The sequence below is a fragment of the Gouania willdenowi genome, chromosome 22 (assembly GCF_900634775.1).
Source record: "Gouania willdenowi chromosome 22, fGouWil2.1, whole genome shotgun sequence".
NCBI classification, from domain to species: domain Eukaryota; kingdom Metazoa; phylum Chordata; class Actinopteri; order Blenniiformes; family Gobiesocidae; genus Gouania; species Gouania willdenowi.
The window spans coordinates 24798850-24819421 of NC_041065.1; the positions used below are offsets into that span (position 1 = coordinate 24798850).

Sequence of the window (20572 nt, forward strand, 5' to 3'; positions counted from 1 at the left end):
TCCCTGGTAGAGAGCAAAACAAGAGAAACTAGAACAACAGACAGCTGTGTATGTTGGACAAAGACTCAAGAAGAGAAAAGTGGAAGACATTCCAATACATGGTCTGTTTTTCTTATTTCTGTGGGTGAAAACCTGATGGATAAGTGCCTGTCAGGTCAGAGAAGAGGCATACAGGAGAATCCCCCCCCCCCCCGAATATAAAACACGCATGTACACGACAATAAATAAAGCATTGATTCTTAACGTCTGCTGCAGACCACCAGAGACTGAGGTGGGTGGAAGCACAGCTTGGGTTAATGCCAGGTTTTACTCATCCTGACTAATGCTTCCTTCAACAGTGACCATACGGGATGTGTATAAACAAATGGAGATGCTGCAAAGTGCCCCACAACGTAGAAGTGGTGACACCCTCTATAGATTCAAAACAAGGTTTGAATTTTTTTTTAGTTAACCTGACTTGACGATATGAAGCTGCTGGGAAGCCGTTTTATTGCACTAGGTAAGTCATTATTTCGGTATTCCTCATGTGTTTTAAATATGAACACTGGATGCCTTTAGCTTCATGTCATTCGATTTTGTTTCTTGCCTTAATCTGTTTTTCATCCCATCAATGTGTAATTTAAAACATGTTTGGTGTTTGTTGTTGTCTCTCTTTTTTTAAGTTTTCCAACCCTTACTGGTTACGCGACATGGTTCCTCACCACTGAGTCTGGTTCACCTGGATGTACGGTTTTCCTTTTTACAGTAGCTTATATTTACTTATGCTAAATTATATGGTTTCCTTCCTTTTATTAAATTGCCTTGTTTGTTATGGGAAGTTCAGGTGTATTATTGTGATTTATGGTAGGGATGTCCCAATACAACTTTTTCACTTCCGATACGATTCCAATATTGCAGCCTTGAGTACTGGCTGATACCTATATCGATCCGATGCGATGTCAGCCCGAATCATACATACATTCACTACTTACTTTCTGTAGTGTGGAATGTTAGAAAAATATTGATCAAGTGATGTTACTCAAACAGAGAACAACAACTGACCCATTTATTATTAACCAATTGGTTACATACATTTTAACCTTCAACATAATATCTACAGTATTCTACAATTGAATAAATATATTATAATATATGTATTGGAAATTTAAAATGCAGTCAGATAAAATCTCTAATTTTTGGACTTGATGTAAAGCAGTGGTTCCCCCTTTGCATTTTGGTTAAATAACATGTATGTACCCTCTCCATAATTTTATATCCTCCTAAACCTCTAACTGTGTCTCAAACATTGGTTCCCTAAGACATGATCTAAAAATGAAAAACAATGAGCGGAATTTGAAGTGGATTTTTTATTTATTTTTAATTTATTTTTCAATACCAAGCAACTTTTATAGAAGTATAGTAAGTAAGTCTCCTTTGTAAAATGTAGCTGATTATTTCTCATATTGTCAGAAGTGTGATAATATGGCCTCGACAGCATTAATTAATCATGTTTCAATTAATTAGAAGAAAATATAGTATTTAACTGAGCAATGATACTGATAGTTTGTGGTGAATTTGTCCAAAATATTTGTTTGGTTTGAAGTTCTCACCTGCTGGTAACAAGGCGTTATTGTAGTACCCATGCAGCTGGTTGCCATTGGTCGGTCTGTGTGCACCATTAGCGTGCACGGTCCTCTGTCCGTTCCTGTGATCATACCGGCTCCTCGGCTCGTTAGCAGGACCAGTGATGTAGCCGTGGCTACTCGGCAAAGCATTGGAGGTAATCGGGCCAGAGAACGATGGATAACGTTTCACAGTGCGGGAGGTCCCAGTCTGCTGAGGTGAAGGGTCCGGGGGTCCGCGTTTCACTTGGGTCCTGTCAGTCACATTAACACAAAACCATAACCAAATGACATCAGACGAATAGATAATATCCTGCGTGTGGAAGCTAGACATAACCATCATCAGCATCTGCACACCAGTGTGAAATCACTTCCAGTGGAGCAACAGACAGTAATACTCCTGGGAGACAAAGTTGCTGAGGAAGTCATTTTTATGTCTGATTGATTTCATGGATTAAGCGCAATAATTAGGAAATGATCTGGTTTTAATGAAACAGATAACATCATAAAATTGTTTCGAGTCTTTAAGTTTTCTAATCGACATCTGCAGGATGTCAGAGACAAGTGACCATAACTTCAAATTTATTACCGATCAATAAAATAATAAAAGAACTGGAACACATTGGTTTGTGTAAATCTGTGAATGCTTGGTCGGACTTAAGAGTCTGATTACCTCATTAGATCTTTCCACCATGACGTCAAAATCTTTCCGTCATCCACTGTGTCTGCGTGAGTAGACTTTTAACTTTCTTTTGTCTAAGTGTGGCCGAACTGGGAGAAATATTCTGGCTGTTACACTTGACTGGAAAATAATCAAAACTGGGTTACAACAGATTATTTCTTATTTGCGCAACTTTGGGGTTGAAATTCGATCAAAGAAAGTGACTTTGGGGAGGTGTACTTGCCTACCTTGTGGTCTAAAACTGATTTTGGCAGATGATCCCTTACTAAAATATATTTTCTAAATCCCTCTGATCAACTCTGGCACAGTCTGTTCTTTTCAGTTCAGCTTTGTTTTGTTCAGACACACAACTGAACACAGCACACCTGCGGCTTTGTAACGTGGACTGATATATATAGCACGAGGATTCATCACATGTGGAGGTGAAGGCACACACCATCTATTAACACATTAAACCCACTTTGTCAACTAATACAATACTAACAATAATGATCACACCAAAGAAACACTTGTGTCAAAAGCTGTGTCCACACAAACGCAAACACACCCTGTCCCAGCTGTGCTAGAAGCAGTACAAGTCTCCGCAGGTCTCTTTATTCACACAGTATAAACTGCATTCTTTCTGCCGAGAGGAACGGGACACTAAATGAGAAGGTGGGGGGGGGGGGGGGGGGGGAGGAAGAGATGAGACAAATGTTGGATAATTGTCTCTAACGTCACCATTTGAGAACACAACCTTTGGCTGACAGCTGCTGACCCAGATTGTGGATCTCCAGGGTGGTGTACTGCAGACAGAATGTGACATGCATTGGTGTCAAGGTAGTAAAGACTGGCAGAACGAGGCAAACCTAGAAACCTTGTCCGTTTTAGGTTATAATCAGGTCCTTTTCCATCAACGGTGACAGTTGGCCTGAAAGCATCCGGTATACTTCCAGGTCAGAGCCAGATGTTGCTCTCTCCAGCTAACTCGCTCTCATTAGCAAAGCTACTTCCTCCGTGTATGAGCTCACCGCGACCCACCTTGCCAGCAGATCACGAGGCATGGAGGGAAAACAACTGGTTCTGTATGTTTGATGTCATCATTAGGAACTTAAAGGCCCCTCTAGTGCAAGGAAGACCTGTTCCCCTGTCTTGTTCTGGGTGATTTAAAAGCAATTTAAAAAAATCGTCTGCCATGATTACAAAGTCTGATACTGAAAGTCATTTTTCAATTTTTGTGTCCAAAGGAGTTGTTCTAATCAAATCACTGACCAGAGAACTGCTGAACAAACATGTACAGAACTAATAGCAGCTTTTATTACTAAAGCTGTTTGCTTACTAAATACTGTGTGTTGCCAACAGGAAAGATGAGCAAATGTCTGAGACAGGTTTCATCTGTTTGTGTTTTAGTTTAACCAGCACTCCATTCAGATTGTCTATTTTTTATTGGTCACAAGCAATAACACTAGACAGACACCTTCAGAAGAACAGGAACTTCGAACAGTCCCCTGATGCAAGGCACAAAGTAGACAAAGTAGTGTACATTCTGTACAGGCTGCCAGTCCTTCATGGACCTATTAAACAAGACATTCAAAGGGACACACAAACACACACATTATCTGTGTGTGCACTTTTTGCACAGGACAAGCTGAATGTGTCAACCAGAGCAATAACCAATGACCTCCTGGCTATGAAGTAGCTTTGCTTACAACTGTGGTATGGGGCCTTCTTCTTAAGATCAGAATGGATATGATTTTTTTGATAGGTGAAAAGCAATCAATCACTGTGATATAAAAGGATAATTCTGACTACAAGTATTCTAGTGTCATTCTAGAATCAAACATCATTTATTAAATTTGCCCACTTGAAAGTGTGTATTCATCTCCACCAAAAACACTGTTGACATTTTTTGAGTATTGCATTGTGGGATATAGAGTTCCATAAATGGACGCGGAGAAGTGCTTTTACTTCATTCTTACCATGATTTCTAGTTTTTCTTTTTCCAGACAAGGAGGAGAGGGATTCACTTGACACTATTTTTGTTCTAGTTCATTCCCGGTATTCCCACGTGATATCAGAATGAAGTAAAAACACTTCTATGCACCTGACTCTACATCTCCACATCCCATAGAAAAATTATCAGGAGTAGGAGCTTTAACTACTTCTTCTCAATTCAATATGAAGTTAGTACGGAAGTCGTCCACCGCCTACCTGCCCGTTTATAACAAGTAGTTATAAGCATCTAGAGACTAAATGCTTTTAGGTTTTCTTTCATATATACGCTGGGTTTTTCTATCAGATATGTATAAATGTCTGGCCATTGAACATCGGGCCAGGAGCCCACATCAAATGGCCACTTGTTTTCAGGAACGCTGAATGGGTCCCGCAATCGTTTACCTGTACTTAAAGTGAGTTTCCTTAAATAAGCGACCGCGTCCTCAGGTGACAAGTTTTCTACATACTTAGAACTATTTGAGCCTTAACAGCAGTTCATTCATTGCCATTTTTTAATTTTTCAAGCGTCACATATGCGAATAACATGGTTTCTGCACCGAGTACGTGTGCGTCTCATGTTTGTCCACATTGAATGTCTGTCTATTCTTATCTTTTTTAGTACAAGTCAAAAATGTTTGTGCCAAAGACTAATATTTACAATGTTTTAGATCTTTTTTCTGGCCTCCAACTAAGAAATGAAGTCACTGGGAGTCACTTTAACTTTCACCAATTACGATTCGTACTACATGTATGAAAGGCAACTAGAGCAAACTCTCATCACACTTGAGGAAATTACACATCACTGTAAAGTCCAAGAAATGTCAAAGTCCGGGAAACAACACTAAAGATCTTTCAGTGCATTTCAACAAAAGTATTATTTGGCACTCTGCTGCTATGTATCTTTGGACTCACTACCACATTACAACATGTGAACATGAGTTGTCGCGAAGGAATGACAAGCAGTGTAAAAGGCAGTCCAGGCCCAGTCTCTTGACCCAGATAAGTAGGAAAGGAGACGTGATTGGAAAACAAAAATCACACAGTCACTCACTGGAAAAAAAAAAAAAAAACTGAGAACTGGAGGACAGTCAAAAAGTCAAACCCACATCTTCGCGGGGGCCTTCCGTAACCATTGCTGTGAGTAGAAGACATTAGACCCAACTGGCAACGTAACTGATTGGTGCGAGTTGAAGCTTTTAAACGTTTTAATGCCTGGTGGGATTGTGCCGTAAGAACTTAAATTTGTGTTCTTGTTTGAGTGCCAGTGTCAACTTAAGGTTGACATTTTTCTTTACAGTTAGACGATGATTACTGCTTTCATAATCAGGTCACCATTTTGACAGCAGACACGATCAAGTTTTCTGACGGGGGTTATAAAAGCTTGGTGAATGATTGTGTGTTGGGGGTAATTTTAGGTCATTTTGAATGATCTATTGTAGTGTATGTATATGTGAGTTTGGGGTTTTCTAGGTATTCCAGATCACCATGATTCTCATTGGGCACCAAGGCCCCAGAGAATACAAATATATATTTTGTGTTGCTACTTCTAATATTTGTTTCTATCAAAATGATCCAACCCACTATCTGTTGACAAGATGTACAGTAGATGTATTTTTAATATAAGTACCACAGGCAGCATGTTGGTGTAGTGCAGAAGTGTCAAACTCATTTTAGTTCAGGGGCCAAATACGGACAAGTTTGATCGCAAGTGGGCCGCAGAGGTGGGGAATAAAATAATTTCAACGTTAGTGCTATTTTGTATTTTCATGTATAAATGAAATAAAAAGCATGCATGTAGAGTATATAAGGCACCAATAATATCCAAGCAATAGGTGACAGGTAGTGACTATATTTAACAAATATGGGAAAATTTAGTCAAATTATTTGCAGGGATGAGCAGGATATTGAAAAACATTAGGCTTCTTTCAACAATTCAAGAGTAAAAATGACTAACATCTAGGTGTGTCCCGATCCGACATCGATATCGGTCTGATATTAGCCTGAAAACAAATATTGGATATCAGATTCAAATTTCCGGATTTAATTTTTATTTTTTCCCCAATTAATTATTTTTATTACCTTTTTCCAACAATTTTATACAAGTCACTTACATGAATACATAGAATATAAACAGAAAAGAAAAGAAAAAAAAAAGAGAAAAATAAATTAATTGAAAAAAACAACAATTAATTAAATTAATTAATTAATTACTTGTAGAATATTGTAGCTATTATATTGAAGGTTAACATTTATGTAACCAATTGGTTTTGAACCTTCCTGAGCTTTTGTGGGCCTGGTTTCTCTCACTGTACTAAATGATTGCTTAATTAGAGTTAAAGGGTTGTTGGCTCTCCAACAGACTGGTGCCCTGTCCATGGTGCACCCCACATAGGACCAGAGGTATGATGGCCACAATATCCCTCTAGTGGAGCGGGAGACAAGTACTTCTCAGACAGGGAAAATCTGGGTTTATCTGATGATGTTCTTCACCCTAAACACTGTTCCACGCACACATCTATTCAGTGACCCAGATCCTTAAAAACTGTTTACATTCTAAGCCGTTTACTCTGACAAATGAGGCCAGATCAGTGTTTATGCAAAGCACAGTGCTTTAAGGTATGGGCTGATTCATTCACTGTTAGGTGCTTCCCTCCTTTTTGTTAATACATTTCGATATTAAACAAAACACACTGGGATCTTAATGTGTCTCGTGCAGACATCCCGACTGCTGCCCTTTGTTTTGCATTGCTTATTGTCCAAAATGTTAGAGTTGTAATGATTTTCCCACAGAAACACATTAAGGTCTATATAAATCACACCCAATGTTTTTTGCTAATGTAAAAGACAAAAAGCTGGTCTTCTTTGCTGGATTTGCCATATTTGCAGACAATCAAATGGCATACAACGGCATGAGTATCTCAGTCTGGGTCACACATTGTCACTTTGTCACACTGGACTGGACACAACCTTTAGAGTGAGGCTTCGGTCACTGGACCTGAAACATCCAGCACAAGAGTTGCTTCATTTGGTGAAGGGGAAATCCAGTCATTACTTTCTTTTTTCAAACAAAATATTTCAATGTTCCACTGCCCTCTTTCCAGTAAGGAGCATCAGCCAAAATGGCTTAAATGCACAAGAACAGCACAGATCAGGGGCAATTAGAGGCTATTTGGTTATGGCAACAAAAGGAAAGTGTGAATAAAAGCTGACACAGATTTTTTTCATTCTTTGGAAGTGTTAACAACGTTGTTTTGATCAAATATTGTGCTTGGATTTGCATGTCATTAATCTGACCGCAGGGAACAGCAAAAATTGAGCAAACAGCAGGTCAAACAATGAAAACGTTGTATTGCAAACACTCTTGGCAACAATGAATGAAAAGATTTACGAGTATATTTGGGACATTTGCAGTCAGAGGGGAGCACTGTGTGAACCATTTCAAACACAGTTAGCACAAACCGTTCCTGAAACAACAAGATGTACTGGTCCAATTCCAGTGCTTTTAAGAGGTTTCTATCAAGGGGCTAAGTGATGGTTAAGAGTGCAGGGCTCAGGTTGAGTCCAGTAAAAAGAAAGAAAGGCAACAGGTAGAAGGAACAGTATTTCAGATGAGGTACAGATACACTGGGGAGACACTTTAACACGTACAGAAATGTTCAATCTTTACTGCGCTCGCTTTTAAAATACGAAACTGTCAGGAGAGACTTTTTTCACTGGAAGGCTTTGCAACAGATGGTGTGGGACATTTCGCAGACGAAGGAGAGTGCAGACTGCTGAAACTGGTCCCAGGAGCTGTTACTCAACATTAGAGACAAAGTACAAATTCAACGATGGTATGAATCTCTGTGACGTCCATGACATTAACTAGAAAATATCAAGGAAAAGGGAAAGTCTTAGAGATTAGCTGTAAAGATATTGGAGGATCATTTCGACGTGTGCCACCAAGTATGATATGTTCACTTGAGAATTACAGCTAATAGGGATTAATCCTTAATATCTGATATTTCATTAAAAAGGAATTACTAATCTGATTATTTTTTGTTGATAATACTTTAAGGAGGATGAGCTAGATTTACATTATTTGATACATTACTCAGAGCCCCTGAGATAGGGGATAAAATTTTTGTGTTCCATGTATTTTAACCCTTTATGAACGGGCATATTACTATTTTCCAGTCCATTTTGTTCTGTTGTCTGCCACTTATTCAGGTTTGGGTCGTGGGGGCAAGATCCTGGTGTTTTAGTAGAAAATGTATAAAGCAGCAGACAATCAGACGGATGTCAAGGCAAATAAAATAAATGTTGATGTAAATGTCAAATTTCCAAATGGCAAAGCAAACAGATGCCAAAACAAGGCAAATGTATTTGTAAAGCGCATTTCACCCAGCAATTCAGTGTGCTTTACATGATTAAAAAGTGCAACAGAAAACATTTCACAGTTTAAAATCAATAAGCACATTCAAATCAGCAGTAAAAACATTAAATCAACAATAATATCATTAAAAAAAATGTAAAAAAAAATCTTCCTCTCAGTCGCATAATGAAGACAAACAAAGCAAAGTCCAACCAAAAATCAATATACAGACCAACCGAGTACGGACAACACTTGTCACTCCCACCTTAAATAGGACAGAGAAGGCAATCAGGAAATTGGGCACATGTGGGTGGAGTCGTAAGAGAGGAAAGCCAACCTACTCATACTCAAATATACAAGCTGAATAGACTGGGAGTGTAGAGACATATACAGGAGTCCTGATCCATAGAGACAAAACTGAGAATAAACAGAAAATATAGCTGCAAGAGGCAATAAACGGCCCTCGCCTTCACCGCGCTGCTTTTGCTGCCCCACTTTCGCTGCGCCACCCGGCCTGCGCTGCGCCACGCCGCATTTTCCAAAAAAATTATATTTTTTCATTGCCCAAAATTCACAGCTCCACCCTGCAAACACCGTAAAAGTTATCAAAAATCCATGGATGAATTTCGGTGTCCCACTTCTCTAGATGATCTCCAGCGATTTTGAACCCTGTCAGTGAAACGCCCGCGAAGAAATGCGTTAAAATACAACATGAGCGAAAATAGCAATTTTGCAATTTTCAATTCATGATTCTGGACTTCCTGTGTATTTTTTGGCATGGTCTTAATAATATTTTTTTTTTGTCTTGTCATGGTCTACTTTTTGTTCCGACACCGGGAAACAAAAAATCCAATAACAACGTTTCCCTCTTTTTGAGTACCATGAACTATACATTTCCGAAAAGCGTGGGGGCATGCCATGACATGACAAGGGTCTCTGGTCACTGACGAGCACGTGGCGTTTGCATAAGCTCCGCCCCTTCACTTGTAGTGTGGCCATTATGAAAGCAAGAGGACCTTCACCAGCTTGTGGCACTCAGGCCTAATTATCAAAAAACTAACAAACTCGGACCTGACCTAAACAAATCAGGAACTATATCCAAAAACAAGAACGGAAGCAAAGCAAACCACTGCTGAAATAAAACCCCATAGGGATTTGAGCCCATAACCCATGAATAATAAACTTACGAATACAAACCAAAAAGACAAAATTACAATTCAAACCAAATCGCAAAAACGTTACAATAAACTTGCAAAATATTTGGAGTTTGTCATTTTTAAGTAACATCTCCCTGAACTGCATCACCCTCTCTTTAACTTGACGTCTTGCGGAAAATCAACGCAAGTAAACGATTATGACAGTGGAAGTTCTGCTCTCCGGATTTAATTGGTAATTTTTCTATGGAAACAAATGCAATTTGCAGAAGCATCGGTGCCCTTTACATACCAGAAACTAATTGGATGGGTTTAAAGTTCTCTATATACATACTGGCACAACACCACTGTAGCTGTAAATTTAAGGTCCCCAACAGACGAACCCTTCCTTGCCTCTGCAGTCGGTGACTGAGCCATCTGCAGCAGCACTGGTCACACCCCACTGCGGTCACATGTCGCATTTCTCACACTTCGCACAGCAGCACGTTCCCATCCAGCCCTTTACACACTGCTGAGGTCTTTGTGCATTTCTCCCAATAAAAACACTGAGGTTTGATCTTCAGCATGTGCCAATAAGTATAATATTTAACTTTGGGGTGGATTTTTTATTGTTTTGTTTTTAATGTATGTTCCACATAGCAACGAGGTCAACTGTGTTCATTGAAAAGTCAGAAATAGCTCTCGACTGACCTCCGTCACATTAAAACTCTCTAAATTACAGCTTTTTGTGAAAACTCATTTTACAGTAGTAAATGTTTTAAGGCCTGGACTCTTGGCCTTTCATTTCGTGAGGTAATCACACACAGTTTGCTCATTAACAAAGTATTCATTTTGGGTAAATAAAAAACCCAATATACCAGAAGACGTATGCCTATAAAGGTGATATAATCTGTCATCCTGCACCTAAAATGTATCCTTTTAATTAGTAATTGACTAATTCCAAGTTACACATTTACTCCTCATGCATTATCCCACTGTAGGTATTGCTAAATGCTTGTTCATGTGGATCTTGTTGGGTTTTTTTCTTTTTTATTATGAATTTTATACTTTGATAAGAGCACTGAGATTACTTTGTTGTAAATTGCGCTATACAAATAAAGTTGATTTGAATTGAATATACGTGCTTACAAAAGGAGGCACATCAGTGAGCATTTAAGTCCTTCTTGATAATTTCTCTCTCCATTATGAGGCGGATAATTAGGGGTCCCGGTAGAATATTTCCCCTCGTAAAAATCTGGGTGTGTCTGCGGGCTTATCACACTCGCTTTGTAGCCTGGATGGAATCATATTTTCTCCATCTGGAAGGCCTTCCAGGAATATTGCTGGTAGCAGCAGGAAGAGTCTGGGTGAAATGAATTACAGAGAAGTTTGGATGGATTTGGGAATGTTTTCATCCCGCCGCTTTAATTTATTGCAACAACTGGATCATGCATACAAAATATACAAAAGAAATGTAGTGACATGGACTATGCTGTTTAGATGAGCCAAAGTGCTTGAGAGACAAATTATCAGATGAAGTTTCATATAATACTATAGCTATAACTTTTCCCACCGTCTGCATGAAAAATGGTTTCTCTGTGACTCTGACCTCATTGAGGTTTGTAGAGACTTCATGATCCAAACACATGACTACTGCTGTCTGCTCCATCACAGGCCAGAACCGTGAAATAAACAGCTCCTTTTTTTTTTTTTTTTAACTCCAGGGGGGCAGTAGCAGTGCCAATCTGTCTTTTTTCTTTCACCTCCACATTAACAAAATGGAATTTTAAAGGTAGAAGAAACCCCAGAGTCTGGATGGAAATGACGGCGTGTGGTTGCTGTGGTTCAGGGGACAGAATCTAACTGCTCGGAGGTATAGCGAGCTCAGAAGCCATTCTATACTCCCTGGTTTATTGTAGCTGCTCTAATCATTCATTTTGTAAAACACCACAAGACAGGTCAGCAGGAAGTGTCTTTACAAAGTGCTGACTGAGGTCGTGCATTTGTCAGTGTCATATGTCAGAATGCTTTGACAACAAATCTGAAATAGTTTCCAAAAACAGATCGTGGGAGGGAACGTAGACAAAAGCAAGTCCAAAAACTAATTTAGGGTATCCCCAGTGGATGGCTTTTTTTTTTTAACGTGGTGCGTCTATTGCGGTAAGACAAGCACACACGTGTCAGAATGTGTCGAGAAAAGGCAACGGAGCATCACAAATGATCGTGGTAGCGTTTTATTTTACTTTATTGCTGTCTCTCTATGCTACATGTTTCAGTTAAGCGCTAAAGAGGGGTTCAACCCACTTTGTATTAGGGATGTCTCGATACAACTTTTTAACTTCCAATACCGTACTGATATTGCAACTTTGCATATTGGCCGATACCAATATCGGTCCGATACAATATCAGCATGCATCATGCATACTTTTATTACTTATTTTGTAGTGTGGAATGTTAGAAAAAGGCTTGATCAAGTGATGTTACTCAAACAGAGAACAATAGTCAACAATTTAAGTTCACTTTAGTTAATTTATACTGTCAGTATACGGTGGGAACAACTGAGGGCGGGGTCAAATCAACAAAAACTTATCGAAGCACTTATATCGGAGATTTTAGACGCAGTCCGATAAAATCCGATATTCGTTTTCTGGCTGATATTGGACCGATATCCGATATCAATATCAGATCAGTACACCCCTACTTTGTATTACTGGGATCTGTGATTAATTTGACCCAACTGTTGGACAGTTCCAAACTGACACTAAAAGGGGAAAGATAAAGTAACAAAAAAATCCTGTGTGATATATTATTGCATTACAATGTGATGATTAGAAATTTCCTTTCAACTTGATGTTTTTAACCTCAGGTCATTAAGTGAGCAAAATACTGAGTAACATTCAGTCCTGGTTAGTAAATGCAGCTCAGAGACAATCCAGACCATTGTTAGGCCGCTGAGGCAGATGATTCCGATTATAACATGCGGTTTGTTATTGTATCATGTCCTCAAATGATACACTGGGAGGAAAAATGTCTCATCAATCAAACTAATGGGGTATGAACCCCAGGACTTTCTTATGATTCTGAGGGTGAATGGGAATCTCTGGTATTTTTGTAGGCATTGTGGGATTTGAATTTACAAAATAATACATATACCCTTGAATCCTTCTTAAAGCAGCTGGGGATGATTCTTTTTAAAAACTCCACCGGTATTTCATTCAAAAGGTTGTTCTCATCCACTACTGATGCCAGTGTGACCCAAAAACACTGTCAAAGTTACATTTCTGGTGTTTTTACAGAAAGTTGTGCCAAAACAATAGCCGATGTTTTTGTAGCTTTTAACGGAAACGCCAGAATGTGTCTGAAATTTAACATCACACAATAAACAAACCAGTAGAGAAATAGCAAATATTGTTTTGTCTGGCAAAGAAACACAAAAAAAAAAAAAAATCACGCTAAAACTGAACAAGTAAAAACACTTTTCTTAAAGAAACTTTTTCACTTCACCACCATCTTTGCAATTCTTCTATAGGATTCCCAATCCTACAAAGGAATGACTGAAACGTTTCCAACATTCAAGTCCCATGACCATTTATCAACAAACCCAATTTTTGTGATGGAGTCAAAAACAAATGTTTGTGATCAGCAATTTCAACCTTCAACATTTGCTTGTGAGTAAATTCTCCCAAATTTTGGAAGCGATACCTTAAATTTATTTGACTAGGAGGCCTACATTTTGTTGTAAAAATGTTAGCTTTTGTCCCCAGCAGCTTTAATATTCCTGTTGCTGTGCTGGTACTTTTTCTGCTCTGTAAACAACATTTTTTTCATTTTTAGCATCTTTTTTTTTTTGCACTTTCAGACTCATATTGTGGCAATCAATAGCTGGAGGCCAAACACTCATGGCAATCATTTGCTTTGTGTTTGCAGCAGCTTTTCAGTGCTTTTGTCTTCTAAATTTGAATATAATAATCAGAAGAAGACCTGGTTGAATCCATATTGGAAGTATTCCACATGCAAGACTCAGCATTTTCTTTTCATTTACAGCATGTGAAAGGTTCACTTGAGGACATGAGAGATCCAAAGCTGAGTCTGCACTCTGCTCTATTCAAACTCCCAGTAGCTGTGGTCCATGATGATGATGATGATGCTTTCCAGCCCAACAAAACAGAAGCCATGCAACGGTTTTCCATTCATGTAAGTATAGTGAAAAAGCTTACCAAGAACCAAATCTAGGTCACAGGTCAAGCTCATTACATTAGCATGGAAGCTAGTTAGTTACGCGACCCTTCACAAGTTCATTCCCGGACAACCCATAGATACAGATCATAATGTATCTAGTTCAATACAGAGATACAGAGCCATTCAAAGGGATGCTTCTCATCCAACCTGTGGGAAATGCCCTGCCCTTTACCCTTTACTCTACATTTACCAAATTCCCCATCTGTAGGCCTCTTCTGTTCTGGCAGCAAATAGAAAAGTGAGACAAGAGGAGAATTCTAAACACATTGGCATCAAAACCAGGTGGTACAGCCTGAAAAAGTTCCAAGGCTGAATTTTTAAATATAATTTTAAGTCAGAGTCTCACATACCATACACACAGTCCATTGTATCAACTGCTGTAAAGCTACTGCCTTGTTTAATTTATTCTCCTATCTTTTAACATCTAGAATATTTGCCTTAAGTTCTCACGCTTTATACAAGCAGTATTTTGGCTGTCATTACTGCCAAAACACTCGTGATGATGGTACAATTTCACACAGGTGCAGGCTGACCAACGCGATTTGACAGGAGATCATGGCAACGCCGGTGGTGTGGTTTTTCTGCAGAGGGAGTGAAAGCAACCAGTGGTCCATGATTAACAAGGAGAACTCCCACTATGACCACAGTTTCCTCTGAGAAAGCTGTGCGGCTGTGAGCAATGCCCTGAGTCAACACACCAGATAACTACCGGGCCTATTAGTCACCAGGAAAATAGCGGGACGGATTTAAAGCAAAACAGTAAATGCTGAGAAAACTGTACGTGTTACTGTCTTCTGGGGAGTCTTTGCTTTTCTTTACCATTGGAAACTAGAAGCTACTAAATGTGTGACCATCGCTGAGGCCAAATGAGCTTTCTGAGTAATGTTCCAACATTAAATGTAAAGCAATAAATTCTGAATAAAATAAAGTGACAAACCCCTGCTGATTGTAGAAATGAGAGGATTGACCTTCTTGTAAAAACTGCATTACCTCAACTTGGACACAACCTCAACAGTTGCCTCACTGCTCTAAACAGTTTTGTGACTTGATTGAAAGTGAATGGTGGTGCAGTGGGCTTAAATAAACAGCATGGAGTGGACACATCAACATTACTTAATAGTGACAATGAGTTGTTGACAAGACAAAATAAGAGTTGATACATTTGCAATCATGTAAATGATAAAATGATAAAATAAAGTGTATTTCTTAAAATTAAATATGGGTGCTCAGTTGGCCAATTGGACTGTTACGGTAGCGTGGTTAGATCGCAGCATTAATGGAACATTAAAAGTAATAGCAGATTTCAGGAGTGGAACAGGTGGATTCTGGACTAATGCAGCAATAACTCATAGTGTGCATGGATCATGATGGTAGTGCACGCACGAAACAATTAGAATGCAAACCTCAGCCAAGTGTCAATACTTCTCTTTACCAGATAGTGTATTGGCAGTTCTACAATCCGACAATTTCATTTAGCAGACATTGTTGTCCAAAGCGACGTACAACACAACGAAGAATTTAGACTGGAGAAAAAACCTTTAGTAAGTGCAACAAGTACTTCAACTTTGAATGGCCGCATGTGCTTCCATCTAGTACTAGAAGTTTTTGGGTTTTATCTATTATCTGGATCAGTGGTACCATGACCCAGATAACAATTTATTTAAAGGCTTGGAAGAAATGTATATCCCCATTAAAAGCGACACAACATAGGTCCAAATGTATGGGAACCCTCGTTTATTCGAAAAACAGTGATGAAATGAGCAATCCGGATGAAACTCGTTGGGGTAATCGGAAAGTAATGGTAGCATGGTTAGATTGCAGAATGAATAGAATATTAAAAGTAATAGCAGCTTTCAAGAGTGGAACAGGTGGATTCTTGACTAATGCAGGAAGAACTCATAGGTAGTGTGCATGGATCATGATGGTAGTGTACACACGTAACAATAAGAACACATACCCCAGTCAAGCGTCAATACTTCTTTATCAGATACAGTATTGGCAGTTCTATGATTTCAGTTAATAGACACTTTTGTCCAACAAAAGCAAGAATTTAGACGGGAGGAAAAACCTTTAGTAAGTGCAACAAGTACTTTAAGTTTAAATAAATGGATGTGCTGCCATCTCGTACTAGAAGAAGTTTTTGGGTTTTTTTGTATTTTTATCTGTTATCTGGATCAGTGGTACCATGATCAGTATCACTTTAAAGGCTTGCAAGAAATGTATATCCCCATTAAAAATTATACAGTATAGGTCCAAATGTATGGGAACATCCATTTATTTGAAAAACTGTGATGAAATGAACAATTTGGATCCAATCTGGATGAAACTCGTTTGGGTCATTGAACCAACACGACATAACTGAGTCAAATTTCATAAAGATTTGGTAGATTACAAACTGGATATGGATTACTTTTGCCATTGATGAGAGATACTAATCCAGAATCAGTACATTGATTTGGATTTTCTCCAAAGGTAGGGCCCGTCTTTGGTTAAAACTGTCAAAATCTGTCACTTACTTTTCAAATAATCCTGCAAAAAGTCAAACAAATAAATTAGTTCTTGACAGAGATCATAATAGTGCAAGTGGAACGCAATACAGGATTGTAAAGATCAATTATAAATTGGTCAGTAGTATCCGTTCCAAGATTTTAAGTTACTGGGAAAACCACAGTCTTACTGGAAAATATGTATTCACTGTGGAGACTAACAATGATTGAACTGACACATGAATTAATCTTTTATGTCCCAAGAACCTGCAGCTCAGCAACACACAAACAGGAACACGTAAGTCACAACTAGCATTTCCCGAGCCACTGCTGCACAGTACACTCATATCCACAATCACAAAAACAATAAAAAAAAAAACCATACAACCTGTACCGGCTCAAATGACTGAGTTTACACAGTGTGATAGGCTAGTTATTATTATATTGTGACTTTTTGAGAAAAATAGCTTTTTATTGTGATTATAGATATTCCATACCAACAGTTCTTTTTGTTTTCATTACTCTTGTGATTCTCAGGCGGGGGGTGCCAAAACTACACAGCCATGAGCAATACAGTTGGATGGAGTTTAAATATGAAAGTGGTTTGAGGTTAAACGGGAAGTTTGGGTTGGAATCTAAAGACAGATCAGAAATTAAGCTGTGACTTACTGAAGAACTGTGGCTCAGTTTCATTATTGGCATGAGAGATACTACTGAAACACGGTTAAATAGGAAGACAGAGGAGGGTGTTATAGGTTGTTCTCATTCATTTGAGGATAGTGCTAAAATGGGTGGAGTTTTCCTTCATCTAAAGGGGATGAGGCAGAGGATTCTCCAGAGGCACCACTTTAATAAACCTCTGTCTGGAACTAAAACAAACAGTGACATTAATCAGGATCTGATGTAATTTCACAACATAGAACATCAAAAATCACTCTAACCCACATGTTTAAGGCCTGTTTTTGTTTTAGGTTGTAGTGCACGACTGTGTGTAAATTCAGAACAATGCCTATTATTCAACAACAGACCTGTGTTTAATGTGTCATGATGGAAGTTTACCAGACGTCTGGTCATCAGTTTAACTATAAATCGACCTCTAATGATGGTGAATAAGTGCCACAGGGCAGAACAGATATACAGCTGTCCACACTCCCGTTATGTAAGAGAAAGCAGAGCTAGCGATGACCTTTGATGGGATTGATGGCATACTGCGCACATCCTGCTCAGCCCTGGTCTGTTTCCTGCAGAAAGCTACGGTCAGAGACAGAATTGGCTGATTTGCTGACATTAGGAACTCATAAAAAGTGGTAAATACACCCTCTGTGCGTTATCAAAATTCCTGTTTAGCCAGGATTATTCACCATTGGCCCTGACCTACACATTAGGGGTTGAAAAAAGTGTTATCTGCCGGATCTCTGTCTGACATAAACAACCGAGCATAGACTTCATAGGAAATACTGGGTTGTAGTAAAAACCTATTGTTCCACTGCACAGGTCAGTGGAGGAAATCATTATTTCTCAGTTGTATATACAGTAAGAATGGGACTGATAATCATTTTACAGTTTGCTACTGCAGAGCAGGCAATACATCTATTGAGTACATGTGTGTGTATATTATTCCACTTTAAAGTCCCTATATAGACCAAATAAAGATATTGTTTCTGCATAATATGCTTTCATTTGATCTGAAACAATCTATTTTCTGTCAATAGTTTAAAAACGTATCATGAAATACTTGGCAAATGTTTACTCTGTATTCCACATTTGCTCTTAATTCAAATCTTCACAGTTCACTGAACTTTCAATCAGCCTGGGTGTCCAATCAGGTGCTAGAGGGGGGTCTGTGTTACAATGGCCACCCCATAACTCAGTCCCTGCTGATTTCTGAAAATCTCAATCCAGCAGAAGCCTCACATTCTGTAATAATCCCAACCAGACAAGAAATTATTAAACAGCCATGCGTGAACTTTGATTATTACGCCTGAGCTCCAGCTTTTACAAAATAGTCAATTTTTTCAGAATGACAAGACAATAAAATAAACGTTAACACTTTATATTTAGGTGCTTGTAATTATCCTGAATAAGTAATCAACAATAATTAAAAGTTAAGTCTTTTATAAAAACCTTGTTAAATTCTTATTAACATTATTAAGGCTATATATGTGTAATTAAAAAAGCTCTATTATTTATTTATTGATGTTACTAACAAACTGAAGCTGCTTGTATTAAGCACTCATATTTAATTATCTTCTTAATCAGGCCTTTTTAAATGATTATTAACATTAATAAGGGTATATATGTGTTAATAAAAAAGGTTCATGAATAAAGTTAAAAAATTAATGTATGCATATTATATCCTCATTAATGTTAATAAGAAGAATTCAGAATTATTATCTTTGAATTACTACTTTTTAATAATCATAACAAGCCTTGATATAAAGTGTTACCTGCCATTTTCCTTGAGCAGCATTAACTGTTCATAAGTAAATGATGACTTTATTGATCCTACTAATAAAGTACTTTTCCCTTATTAACATATGATCACAGCATGAATAGCATTGATTAATAATTTATGAAGCTTTTCTATCAACACTACAAATACAGCCTTACTAACTTAAGCATTTCATATGGCATTATTACGGAGCTCAGTAACATAAATATTGCTTATTACAAGCAGCTTCAGTATGTAATAACAATAAATATTTTAATGAAGATATTTTATTAACACTTATATAGCCTAATATTAAATTTTTTTTACATTAATAAGCCCCAAAGTAAGTTATTATTATTAACTACTGCTTAAATAGCATTAGTTAATATATTTATGAATCTTTTTTCTGCATTAACATTTATATACCGTTATTTATGTTAATAAGGGGTTTATTAACTTTTAATTACAGCCTATTGAGGATTATTACAAACACCTCAATATAAGTATTTGCTTTACAATTGTATATTATTTAGTCAACACAAATGTGAGTGTTAGTCGTAGGGACCTAAAATAAAGCTTAGGGTTTGATGGATGAGTGAAAAGCCTAAAGTAAAGAGAGAACACGACAGGGCCGTGTTTGTTCTGAGATCATTTAGGTTAAAGCTGCCATCAAAACACACAAACACACACTCTCAAAGCACACACTCATTATCAGCTAGCTTTGTTGGAGCTAACATCTGTACACATGATAAATAAACAAACAGCCCAGAGATCACATTCACACAGAAAGAAGTCATAATATACCAATAATCAGTTTTTTATTGTGACCATCCTTGTAAGGGGTTGATTTTAGAAAAACACTCGCACACCAAACAAGACTAGCCTCACTGCTCGCCAAAAAATCCCATGAGGATGATGCAAATTAAACCATGTCACACAATCACATATTTATCGCTCATTAGACTAACAAGGACTTTGTTTATGGGGTCAAGAAGGCTTCTGGAGCATCCAAAGTGAAGATTTGGTCACCCCAAAGCCCACAAATCATGCAATAGGCTAATTTTCAAAAAGGAAATGTATTTTCTACCATTATAGGCTAGAAAAATATTTCAAAACCTTTATTTTGCACACCTTGACAAGCATCTTTTGACAATGTCGAACCAAAGAGAAACAAATAATTAAATGTTTCCCAGGCCATTTGTTTCCATGTGTCATTCTTCAAAATATTGTTTACATCATTGGATTTTTTTTTTGTTAATGATTAAATAGTTTAAGCCCAAAAACAGCTATAACTTCATCATTTAATTGTCCTACCCTGACTCCCTCTTCCCTGTTCCTTTACCACTCACCAAGATGTAACACTGCCCTCTCTTCTTATATTCTCCTTTTAATAAAGTTTCTATTCCATAGGGAGGGTTAGTGATGGTCACAAATATGCAACAAAATACATTTATTTATTTAATTGCAATAGTAAAACATGCATAGCTGTCATGGAAAAATTGCACTACATGTAGTGTTGACCTTCGACAGCATGTGAAGACGAGGTGAAAAAAAAAAAACACAAAAAGAAAACATTTACTTTACGTAATAACACTGCCTATATTGTATTTTGATGTTTTTAAAGTCTTTAACTGTGCTCTTTAAAGGTCCCAAGTTATGCTGTTTTTCACTC

At 37.9% G+C, this 20572-nt stretch overlaps 1 protein-coding gene and 1 long non-coding RNA gene across 2 annotated transcripts in view; one reads left to right on the plus strand and one right to left on the minus strand.

Annotated features, from left to right (window-relative positions):
• Window positions 1-20572, minus strand: part of LOC114456338 (latent-transforming growth factor beta-binding protein 2-like) — a 117257-nt gene that overhangs the window by 70035 nt on the left and 26650 nt on the right. The window contains exon 4 of the mRNA XM_028438029.1: window positions 1590-1855. Coding sequence (XP_028293830.1) covers window positions 1590-1855 — 266 coding nt within the window. The remainder of the gene's footprint in view (window positions 1-1589; window positions 1856-20572) is intronic.
• Window positions 395-14619, plus strand: LOC114456377 (uncharacterized). The gene is made up of 3 exons (XR_003672820.1): window positions 395-499; window positions 13789-13938; window positions 14505-14619. It is a non-coding gene; the product is annotated as an uncharacterized LOC114456377 (long non-coding RNA).